The 12799-nt window shown below is 28.7% G+C and overlaps 1 protein-coding gene across 1 annotated transcript in view; it reads right to left on the reverse strand.

The window, feature by feature from the left end:
• Positions 1-3172: 3172 nt before the first annotated feature.
• Positions 3173-12799, reverse strand: part of LOC100207385 (origin recognition complex subunit 4) — a 38843-nt gene continuing 29216 nt past the window's right edge. Inside the window, exons 8-11 of the mRNA XM_065809953.1 lie at positions 7688-7774; positions 6745-6853; positions 6046-6141; positions 3173-3460 (exon numbers count right to left, since the gene is read on the reverse strand). Coding sequence (XP_065666025.1) covers positions 3207-3460; positions 6046-6141; positions 6745-6853; positions 7688-7774 — 546 coding nt within the window. The 3' untranslated portion in view covers positions 3173-3206. The remainder of the gene's footprint in view (positions 3461-6045; positions 6142-6744; positions 6854-7687; positions 7775-12799) is intronic.

A 12799-nucleotide genomic window follows, 5' to 3' on the forward strand; every position in this document is an offset into this window, starting at 1 on the left:
TGCAGCTAATAGTAAACTGAATTCAAGTTATTTTCCACATATTATTGAGGACCCTGAGTAAGAAGAATTGATTGTTCCACAAGTTATTGTTCATAATAATGGGGATAAAGAAGAATTGGTTGTTCCAGAAGTTAATGTTCAAAATGAGGATAGAGATGGCTTGGTTGTTCCGGAGGATGATGTATCTAAAGAAGGAGATACAGATGGTGAACTATATGAGCCAAATAAGACTGATGAAGAATTAGCAACAGGTATGACTTCTTTTATTTCGTCAAAGACTTTATCCTTAAGTGAAAAACTTCTTTTCATGAAGTTGCATCCATTACAGCCATCAAATGTCTCAAACTTCAATGAAAAAACGTTTATATAACAGAGATATGCCTAACGGTGAACAAGTTCAAAGAAATCATATTCCACTTTGCAGCTCAGAATAAGAAAGAAATTGATCAACTGTTTGCAGCCGAGAATAAGAAAGAAACTGATTACCTGTTTGCAGTTGGGAATAAGAAGGAAATTGATCACCTGTTTAACAGTAAAAGACTAAGTGAAGTGGAACAAGAATGCTTCTTTTAGATAAAGTAAATGACATCATTTTGTTTATTGGAAAACAAGGTATTGCTTATCGGGGGTAAACATGAATGAGTTGTGGTTATGGGTGATAATGTGGACAAGGCTCCTGAGATAATCTGTGCGGTAATCTTCTGGCACTTGTGATGTTACTCAGCAAATATGATCCCATAGTAAAAACTCATTTAGAAGAAGTTAGTAGAAAGAACAAGAATAAAAAGGGCATGAAAGGTTGAGATTCCTTGATTACTTTTTTGAGCTAGACAACTGTTAACAAAATTATTATTGTTATTAAAGAACTTATCAAGAAATCTATTGTTAAAGAAGTTTAAGAGTCTGGAAAATTTGGAATTCAGGTTGACTCAAGCCATGATGCAAAAATTTTAGAACCTAATAAAGCGGTTTAAGGTTAACGTATTCTATGTTATTGTAGATACTGCCACTACAGCAATCAAAGACCATTTCAAAGGAAATGATGTTGAAATCTTAGGGGATATTGCTCGTCTGGATCTTTTAAACTTTCCATCTTTGTATGACCATAATGACTATATCTTTCATTTTGCGCGGCCATACGACTATATTTTTCATTTAGCCAATTTAGTGTTTCCCACTGTATACCGGCAGGATTTAGCCAATCTAGCCGGTATACAGAGGGAAACACTGTGCATAGAGATGACATCATTTGCAACTAATGTTTGCTGGGAAGCTTTGATACAACATTTGTTGGCAACTTTAGTGGCAGCTGCCAAAAGTGGCGAGCCAATTAATAGCCACTAATAACATGTCAGAAAGTTATCAGCTTGCCATTTACAGCCGTTGCTACTAATGGTCCACTAAGTAACCGTTGAGCAAAATTTCAATGAGCCGCTTAAAAATGCCTAAATATAAAATAATCAAAGAAACAATGGTACATATTCCTAAAACTCCTAAAGCCTTTTTTTCCGGAAACTGCGAACTTACCTATGTTAGTGAAGTTGTCATGTTCGAAGATATCAGTTTTTCAAAACCTTCTCTAATGTAAATGAGAAGAGTGGTTGAACAAAGTCAACGAACTTTATATGCATTTGAAGGCTTCGCATGCCTGATGAAATTTGCATAAAAGTTTCGAATTCTATATCTGTGGACCCAGCTACTTTAACTACTTAATTCAGTCAGATTAACAAACGTGTCAATAAAATTGACACGTTTGTTAATTTGACTGTATATTATAAAACATGTGTCAATAAAATCTTTGTAATTTTATTAGCACTAACAGGTGGAGCACTGTATTTCCGAAGGTAGTGGTTATCAAGGTGACATCTTTTGCCATTCAAGTTAAAAAAAAATATATTTAATACTTTAAATTAGGAGTTAAAACATCTTAAAGACTATTACATCTAAAAGACTGTACGTCATGTTTAAATATCAATAAAACTAAATTTACTTTATTTACAAAACTATCTTATAGCTTATTATAAAAAGAACAAACGTAATATTTCGAGAAAATCGACATCGAAAAATCAACATTTTAAACACAGAAAATAAAATCTCTAGACAGTAGGTACTAAAATAGATACTATCCCATCCTTGCACTCTCGCAAAAAAAAGAGAAAATGCTTTTAGCCTGAATAAGCTTCTGAATCTGTTTATTGTGAGTGTCTTATCTGTTTTGGGAGAGTGGATACAAAGTTTCTAGTAGCCTTAAAAATTATCTGCAATGCCTGCTTAAAGCCACGGCTACGTACAACTCCCGACATACCTTCTTTAAAACAGTTTTAATAAAATATATTATAATATATATTTATCTATTGGAAACTATTATTAGTTGTAAATGAAAATAAATAATTTCAAGGTTTTTTGTTGTTAAAGATAAGTAACCTCCAGCAGGGTTCATGACAGTTTTAGAAATCCATTTTCCCTGAGTATTTCCTGATTTCCCCCAGTTTTCAAGGACTTTTCCCAATTCCTGATTTTCTTAATTTTACAAATTTTTCCCTGAGTGCCATAAACCTTGTCCAGATATCTATGTTAAAGATAAGTAACATCCAGATTTTTATACTAATACAATTAATGCTTAAAAAAGAAATCACGGTTATCAGAGTATTACAAAGTTACTTTGGTCCAAATATTACATTACATTGATTTATTAAATTAGGGTTCCAAGGTCCGAAAATATGTAAGGGGAAAGGGCAGTATAATCATTAAAAAAAAACTCTACCATTATAAACGGGACTAAAATTTGTCTATAGAATTCTCATTGAGTAAAAAAAATATTTTAATGTGTAAAAGTTAAGACCTCTTACAGAGGGGATTGTCAACTTTACAAAAAAAAGTTTTTTTTTTCTTTCCACATTTGGGATTACGATTTTTTAAGCTTATATTGTTCCCAGGCTCCGTTCACTTTAATGTTTTGTAAAACATTATTTGATAGCAGTATCATTAGTTACCTATCTTGAACATCAAAAATCCATGAGATACCCGTTCAACCCCTTAATTTTTTTTAGGACTGAATTTAGGTTATAATTGTATGAAGTATCGTGGCTTCAAAAATGCAAACCGTTTCTGGTGGACATTTTTTTCAAAGAAATTATTTCCGTTACGGTGTGTACCAAATAAATTCAAAAAATTAAAAAAAAAAAATTATTGATTATATTATATAACTATGAAACAAACATACTATCACCCCAATTTTTAAGTTCTGTAGGGCAATCTGTAAAGTTCGCTAAAGTCTCACGAATTTGAGATGCATCCACGTATAATAACATCGGCTTAAACTCTTTGGCTAAAGAATTACCAGTTTGATTTTCTGTACTTCGAATAAGCTCTAAAGTCAGAAGATGTTCGTAGGCTTTCATTGCGACTGCCTTTGAAATATGCACTCCCGTTAAACTGCTTTTTGAAAAGTTTTCGTATTCTAAAGAACCAAAATGAAAATCAGATCAAAATGTTCAAATAAATGACATAGAAAAAACTTTCTTTTGTTTTTTAATTTAAATTAATACTGTAATTATAAAAAAACCTTTGCTAACTTACTACTACATAACATATTTTTTTTTTCAGTTCTTTACTACTTGTGTTAGTTGTTCAGTTCTTTACTACTTGTGTTCAGTCGAATTCGAATTAGTCTCACAAAGTGCAAGTAAGTCTGTAATATTTTGCAAAAGATTTCAACTGATGGAAAATTTCTTCGAAGACAACGAATATTTGTAAAAGATGTATTGAAACGGTTAGATTATATGGTTTTTTATGTTTATTATTTTCGGGTACTTTGGTTATGATTTAAGTTAAAGAGAATTGACTCATGTATAAATAGAGCATGGCATCTCTAGCAATGAGCTATGCAGTTGCCTTCATTCTGCTAAAGTCGTAATTAAGGGCTCTCTATGTGGCCGCAAGAATACACACCAAAAGCAATAAAAGAGACATCATCTATGCGCAACATGGGACTGTTATCACTCTGATATTTTACAACTATTGATGGAATCAGCCTCTCAGAGAGCTACCACAGAGTTCAGGAAACCTTACTAACAGCCGGTCTCAGGACTATTAAACTGAGTTTTAGAACAGTACCCTCATTAGATAACAGGAAGAGTTGCATAGCCACTACTAAGGAGACACAAGCAAAACCCGAGTAGAGTCAAGAAGATCCAGTAATCGTCATCCTAGACAGAAAACAATGTAAACTCTTAAAACATTTAAAGGAATACTGGAAACTAAGGTGAAAAGTATCTTATCAGTTGCAATTGCTATTTTGTGACTGAGTTAAGACTACACCAGAGGTTGACTGATTTAATTAGAAACATGCTAAGACTACACCAGACTGATTTAATTAAGAACATGAAAGGCATTATGATAAGCTAACCTGAACCAGAATCTCAGCCAATGTATATCATTTTGTGTTATGTGTATACTTGTTATGTGTAAACAATGTATACTTTATTGTCCCACAAAAGTACACTTATGCCATAAAGTACCCTTTATTGTGCAATTAAACTAGTGCAAGTAGATTGGGAATAAGGGATCGTCTATAAATTACGCAATGCTAAACTTATTTAAAAAATAGGAGTAGGAGATAATTTGCCCTTTTGCACAGCGATTTTCCCTAGACTTAAAGGCCTATTTTAAGACATGTATCAGAAAAAATCTGTGCGTTTTCTGATGTGGTGTTTACGGAAACCGTGCATCATTTTAAATAGCTTATTGTTTTAAAATGTCGTTGTATTAGTATTATTCAAAATTTTGTATTTTCTCGTTGAAAATCCTGGTGTATCAAACGAAACAATTTCTAAAAAGTTGCAGGTTGCTTTGAAAACAGTGCAGAGCGTTGTGAAACGATTTCAGGACACTGGTTCACAGGACAAAAGGAAATCAGGAAGTTTAAGAAAAAAATGTTTTGTTAGACGAGACCTTGGTAAAAAAGTGAAAGATGCCTGAGCAGAAAACCGGAGATTTCTGTTCGAACTTTAGCGAATAAATTCAAAACAAGTGTTTCCACTAAACAAAGAGTGAAGAGAAATTGTGGTTATAAATCTTACAAAAAGAAAAAAAGTTCCTCGTCGTGAAGAAAAGCAAAAAAATGTTGCAATTCGTTGTCCAAAGCTGCTCTATAAAAAAATATGTGCCAAAAAATCTTGTTTGATTATTGCAAAAATTTGCTAAAACAATTCTCAGTTTGGCAAGCAATTTGTGAATGTGGTGAAAAAAGCGCTTGTTTTATGACTACGGGAACAATTACAAAATTATATAGAAAAACAACAACACCAAAATATACATAAAAGAATGCCTCAAGAAGCATCTTTTGCCGTTTTTAAGAACACACACGGGTAACCCGTTATTTTGGCCTGATTTAGCATCATGCCATTACTCTGGGACAACTTTAAAATGGCTTAGAGAACATAAAGTAGATTTCGTTGAAAAGTACTGCAATCCACCAAATTGTCCCGAACTACGTCCTATCGAAAGATATTGGGCTCTTGTCAAAAGAAAACTAAGGTTCAATGTAAAAGAAGCCAGAAACATTAAAGATTTCAAAAATAAATGGATTAGAGCTACCAAGAAAGTCTAGCCGAAAACCGTGCAAAAGCTGATGCCGAGTGTAAAACGCAGAGTGCGTGCGTTCTCACGTACAAAACTTTACAAACTTTTTTTAAGTGAAATTTAAGAATATTAATACATGTACTTTCAAAATATATATAACATTCAATATCGAAATACAATAGTTAAAAAAATTTCTTTTAAAATGTCTGCGCAGATTTTTTCTGGTACATGTCTTACTTGGTTTACTTAAAAACTCTGCAAGGAAAAAGTTTTGATCTTTTTTGTTTTGTCTATTAGTTATATTTAGTGTTGCATAATTAATGGGGGATCCCTAAAAGCAATTTAAAATCTTTATTCTAATAAAATCTTTTGATTCTTTAAAATCGATTTCAATTAAATACTGTTTGAAACTTATAAATGCATTAAAAAGTTTTAAACTTCAATTAAACTGTAAGTACCTACCATTGTAAACCATTTCAAAGTTAAAAGGCTGTCCTATTCTTTTTTCTTGCACATGCTTTGCAGCAACTATTAAACAAAGTTCCAATATTGCAAGTCCTAACAATAAAAAAAAATTCGTGAAAATTTATTTTTAATGTTTATAAAAAACTATTTTTTTTTTAATTATTATTTAATTAATTTAAATTATTTAATCTTGTAATTAATTAAAAAAAAAAGATAAAGATTAATACTTTAGAATAAAAAGGTCAAAATTTCTATCTAAGGGTAGGATATGTGGTATTCCCTTAGTAAGGTATAATTTTCTACCTTCTAAAGTGGAAAATAATATTAATGATCTGTCATACAATATTCTACCTTAAAAGTAGAAAATTAGACCTTACTAAGGGTATATAATATTATACCCTAAGGTAGAAACTTCTATCTTTTTTTTAGAGTGTCAAAACGAAAAAAAATATTTATACTATGCTATTCATAAAAATTTTTTTATGCTATGCCATTCATACTTTAAACTTATTGTTGTTAATAGCATTTAAAATTATGTAACTTTAAACTTATTATTGTTGATAGCATTTAAAATTATGTAACTTTAAACTTATTATTGTTGATAGCATTTAAAATTATGTAAAACTATTTTAACTACAACTAATCGTTTACACATTTTGTGCTCTAAAGAGTTTTTACCATTATTAAAACTTATACCTTGCATAAGAAATGCTTTACTATCTGCATGAAGAGAGTTGTATGAAGTAATGATGTCATCAACAGTAACAAAAGGATGTGCATAAGACAAATTACAGATTGGCATTGTCTAAAAACATTTTAAAATAACTAAAAATATGCAACTCTCCACAAAGAAATTGGGCTTTATACATTGGTATATAAAATAGCTTTAAATTGTGTTTAAAGTAAAACTAAAAATTGTCTATCATTTATCAAACAGTAAAAAAACATTAAAGAAAACAAAACCAAGATTAACTACATTTAAAAATTATTTTTAATGGACAAAAAAATTTATTACGTTTAACTTCTTCCTCCCAAACAGTTCTTAAATAAAAAACCAATGGTTTGATAAATTATTTGTTTGTATAGGATAAATCTGTAGTCTATCAGAAGCAAACAAAAAATATTTTATTCCTATCTTCCCTCCTCCTATCCGCCCCCCAAATTGATGAAAATATGTAAAAATATAGTTTTCTTTTTGTATGATGATATTTACACTTTGATATTGCATTTTACCCAAACAAAAAGAAGCAGATTTCAGGTATTTACAATAACTAATTATTATACCAAAACTAAGATAATACCTTCTGGTTTGAAAACAAATTTATTATTAGTCTACAAAAATTACATAGAGAAATTATGCAAAATTTACTTTAATTTTCTCCAAGATAGTTGAACTCCAATTTTTATTACTTTGATAAAAATTATTTAAAAACAAAAAAAAAAAAGTTTTATAAAGATGATTTAAAAACTGAATTTATATGGTTTAATCTCTCCATGACCACAAATCACAAATTCTCTCCATGACCACAAATCACAAAAAAAAAAAAAAAAATAAAAACATAAGATTACAAAACACAAAAACAAAAAACAACAGAATATCAAAGATAAAACAACCAATAAAAAAGCATCAATAAAGTACCAACAACTGTATGATTCCTCCAATATGTTTTGTTATGTGAAACTGCTTTTTAAGAATGTCATTAAAATTAGAACTGTTGAATAAATCCTAAAAACATAAAAAACAATTTAATTATGCTTTGCTGTGCTAACAATAACTGAATTAACAAATACTGGAAAATTTAAAGTTAGACTGGTCCTTACACTTCACACCCTCAAAACTCGCATCCCCTGCCCGGTCCTAGCTAAGTATGAAACTTATTCTACAGTGACTCAAAATGAAGAAAAAACAGCAAAATTTATATAACCATCGCATTTTAAAATGTATTAAATGAATAGGTATTGTTTTTTTTTGTCTAAAAATCAATTATGTGATTTTAAGTTATTTTTACGCGCAACAACCAGCAAAACGTGTGCGTATTTAAAAAACAAGCGAGTATGAAATCTTACACTTGCAAGCAGATTTTTTTAAAATTTTACTACTCGAATCAAGTAATAGTTTGCATAATACAAAATTTATTTTTAAATCTCTTTTTAACTCACTCCAACTTGTAATCAGGCGTGATCACTTGGTACACTACCATCCAAATTTAAGTTATAATTATTACCGGGCCCCTCCTCTTTTGCTAAAATTAATGATTAAAAGAATTTAAAATAAAAATAATAATAATTATTCAGTCATCAACAAAGAGTATATAATAGAGTGCTCTGAGCATTACTATTATACATATTTTAAACTTTAATTCATAGAAAATTTTAATTTTTTCAAATTTAAGTCATTAATTGTTACCCGCCTCTTTTGATTGAAAAATTATCTTCAATAAAAAAAAAATTCAGACATCAACAAAGAGTATATAATAGTTATACTCTGAGCATTACTATTATAACTATTTTAAATTTTAATTCATAGAAAAATTTAATTTTTAATGGCAAATTTAACTATAAATAAAAAATTTCACAAAAGAGTCACGACTGTTTAAGAAGAGAATTTCTATTGGAAGCAATTTCTCATTTTCACATCTATGGTTAGTGAATTGCTTGATATAACTGGATCACTCCTTATCATAAGGTAGTTAAATTGGTTTTTCATAACATTCATCCTTGAAATTTTGCACGAATGGTTTAATCTTGCATTTCTAATCTCTTTGTTAAGAGCCTTTAGTGATTCTTCTGAATAAACTCCAATGGGAAGTTCTAATGCATTGACTATCTGTAAACCATGTTCTGAAAGTTTGTGAACGCTTGGAGAAATAACATACCATTTATATTCAGAAAGAATTTTATCTGCTGCATCATTACAATAATTTTAAAAAGAGCTTGGATCTAAATCATATCCTGAACAAACTGCTTTTTAAAATTGTTTTAAGTCTAGAAATGATGTCAACATTTACACCAGTTATCTCAGAGAAGGTATTCTATTCCTCAAAGGCTCTTCTGGAAGTATTACCATCATCAGTGTTTCCAAAACCTTGTTTTGGCATGTCAACAATAAGACTTAATTCTTCCCTAAACTTCTTTTGGATAAATACTTTTCTTTCTTTAACTGATTCTTTCTGCTCAGAGGTTTTAGTATAAAATGACCTAATTTTCAATTTATATCCAAGGTGAAGAATGTACTCAAAGCATCTTTATTTACAGTTTTAGATCTAATCAATTTAATGTCATTCATCTCTTTTGGCTTAGCTAAAAATACATTACAGCTTTGAGAAGAGGTAGTACTTGTCAGTGCATTAACAACCTTTCCATCAAACATAGTCAAAACCAAATTATACTTTATAATTGCTGTCATCATAGATGACTCGGTCAGTTCTGACTCTAAACTTACTACAAATGATTCAAGTTTCTGAATCTTAACTCGTAATCATTCCTCTTCTTCTTTAATTAGCACATCTGTTTCTTTTTTTTACTGCAAACATACTGGTCTGCAGAAATGTGTACTAGATGGCTTTGTGTTGTACCATATTACTGTATCATTAACAGTCAGTTTAAAAGACACAATAGATGTTTGGAAAATACTCTCTCCATTTTAAATAACTTCATCTAAAGTTGTATCTAAATATTTTTGTTTATACAGACTCTGGCTAGACACTCCATCAAAACCACCTTTGAAATGCATAATTCCATGTTGATTGATATCTTTAACCAATAATTCAGAAAATATTTTGTTGCAACTATTTAGACTCAAAATTCTACACAGTGTGTAATTAAAAAAGATTGAAGGGAGCAAACAGCAGATGCTTCTGAAAAACTCATATTATCAGGATAGCATTTCTTTTTATCAATTAAAATTTTATGAAGAAGGATAGATGTTTGCATTTTGTAATAAGGAGCTATTTCTAATTATCTGGTATTGTTCATTGGACAGATCACATTGAATTTTTAGGCTGAGAGCATCTTCAACTTTTATTTTAACAGGTTCAAACATAGACATGTTTTTCCTAATTTCATTTGCTTTATCTGGGTCCAAAGCCTTTTTTACTATAAAGATAAAACTGTTTCTACTAATGTTGGATTCAGTTGCTGCACATTTAAAAAAAAGCCAAGGCCAATGCTTCGTGATTGTTTTCAGCTAAATGGGTAATTTTAGCTCTTTTGCTTCTTTCACCAAGATTTTCCCAAACTTTATTTTTTCTACCTGGACCTTCTTTAAAGTTAATTCTTTTAACAAGATCAGGAAAAAACTCTTCCTGTAAATAGAAACTTAATTAAATAAAATGATTGCATAAAGAAAATCATTAACAAATAACTCTGTTTCTTTACCTGCAGCCAAAAACACTCTTTTAAAATCAATCTGTTCTATTAGTTTCTATCATGCTTATCTAACTTAGCTCTCACTTTTGCTTTAAAAACAGAAAACTTATTCTTTAAGTAGGTAAGCTCTGATTTATTGAAGTCATCTTCATGAAGGTTATAAATATTTAAAATTTCTTTAAACAAAGATTCAAGCAGATTAACTTTATTGAAACCTAGCTCTTTAATTTTTTGAAGATCAATTCTTTTCATGTTTTATATACTATCTATGACATAACACACAAAAATTATCAAAAGTTTAACAACCTTATTGGCATTTACATTATAGCTTAATAGCTACAAGTATTTTGAAAATCCATATGTGTATGTATATATATATATATATATATATATATATATATATATATATATATATATATATATATATATATATATATGAATTAGTAAAAAATTACTTATCAATTTTTTTTATATTTAACACTGTTAAATTTAAAGACTCATCAGTAATAAAAAAAATTTGATAAGCGATTTTCTACTAATTTATAATAGCTATGTTTTTTTAAGAACATTGAGTTCTTTTTTGTAGAATACAATTAAACTATTTGTACATATATATATATATAAATATAAATATAAATATATATATATATATATATATATATATATATATATATATATATAAACTAAAAATATTAGGTAAGGCTGATACTCTTTTTTTAAAAGAGTTTATACTTAAAATAATTAAATAAAATTTACCTGCTTCAATTTACTCCAATCTTTTATCATATACTCGCTTAATATAATATTTAGAGAGTAAATGATAAAAGCTCTATTTTAGATAGGAGCAGGTAAATTTTATTCCATTAAATAGCATATTGCTGACAGTACTCAAAAACACTAAAATCAGCGTGGAGTTATGTGAAACATTTTTGTTCTTGTACCACAAGTAATGTTACTAACAAAAAAAATTTTTTTTTAATAATGTTTTTCTTCATGCTGAGTAATAGCATAAACCTAATAATCTTTAGAAAAAAATCTTTCATTTACATTGTGAATTGACACAATTTAAATAAATTAATAAAAAATACTAACACTTTAACTAGTATGTCTCCATAAAATAAATTTCTAAAACTGACTATTTTATCGAACATTTCCAGTTTTTTCCGTCATAAAAAAAGCATTAATAAAATACTTCAAACTAATACACAGCCTTGCAATGGCTTCAAAAAGAGGTTAAAATTGTTATGCATCTGGCCTTACCATCATTAAAAGTTATTTGTATTTAGAAACTAAAAACTTAAATTTTTTTCCTTTTTTGCTACTTTTTAAGGATTTTGAGCCACTGTGCGGCCCAAGCAAAATTATAAGATTTAGCAGGGATTGATAGCCAGATTGATAACTAGAAAAATTTTTTACATTAATAAATTATTAAATACTATTTATTAAATACTTGCAATATGGTTAGATATGGATATAAACATATATGTTTTATTTACATACTGGCATACAATATCCTTAGACCTATATGCGAACTTTAGTTAGGAAGAATTGTCAAAAATTAGAACACCTAAGAAATAAATATTTTTTAACTGAAGATGGTTTAACCACAAAAACATTTATGATTTGATTAATACAAGCAGACAACACTTATATAACCATAATTTTTATAATATTTAACCATAATTTGACTTAATTGATTGCATTGCTATTGGAAATAAATTTGGTTATTTCAAGGCACCATTTTGATTTAAGCATAGCAACCGGTTTCCTAAATTAAAATAACTTGATTTCTCAATCAAAACAGCTCAGTTCTTTTAAAAAATACCAACAAAAATCAACTAAAAATTATTTTATCTTTACATTTGTGACAATTTAAAAAATTCATTTAAAACTTATAATAGAATTAAAAAATGAAATTCTACAAACAATAAATTGTACAAAAGCTATAACACTATGATGTCCATTTATTTTATTAATTATAATAAAGTATTATTTTTAAAGTTTATGGTTGTAACTGTTTATTTTAAAATTGCCCATGAACTCTCTTTAATTCTTTGATTTTATCACTGATTAAATAAGAAAATTTTATAGTTACAATGGATTTATAGTTAAAATTATAGAAACCTTTAAATATTCTATTGTATCACTGAAATATCATGCTTGCAGCAACTTATAAAAAATTTGTTATTGCTTGCATTTTAAATCACATTACATTAAACACAAAAACTATTTAACCCAACCCAAAGGAGCATAGTTTACCCAGTGCAACCAATATAGTGTGAATTCAAAATTAGATCACCTAAAAAAAAAAAAGACCCCTAAAACTGATGGTGTATGTGTATTTTTTGAGGGATAACTTTCAAAATATCACAAAACATAGAAA

Source organism: Hydra vulgaris, chromosome 11 (genome assembly GCF_038396675.1).
Source record: "Hydra vulgaris chromosome 11, alternate assembly HydraT2T_AEP".
NCBI classification, from domain to species: Eukaryota; Metazoa; Cnidaria; class Hydrozoa; order Anthoathecata; family Hydridae; genus Hydra; species Hydra vulgaris.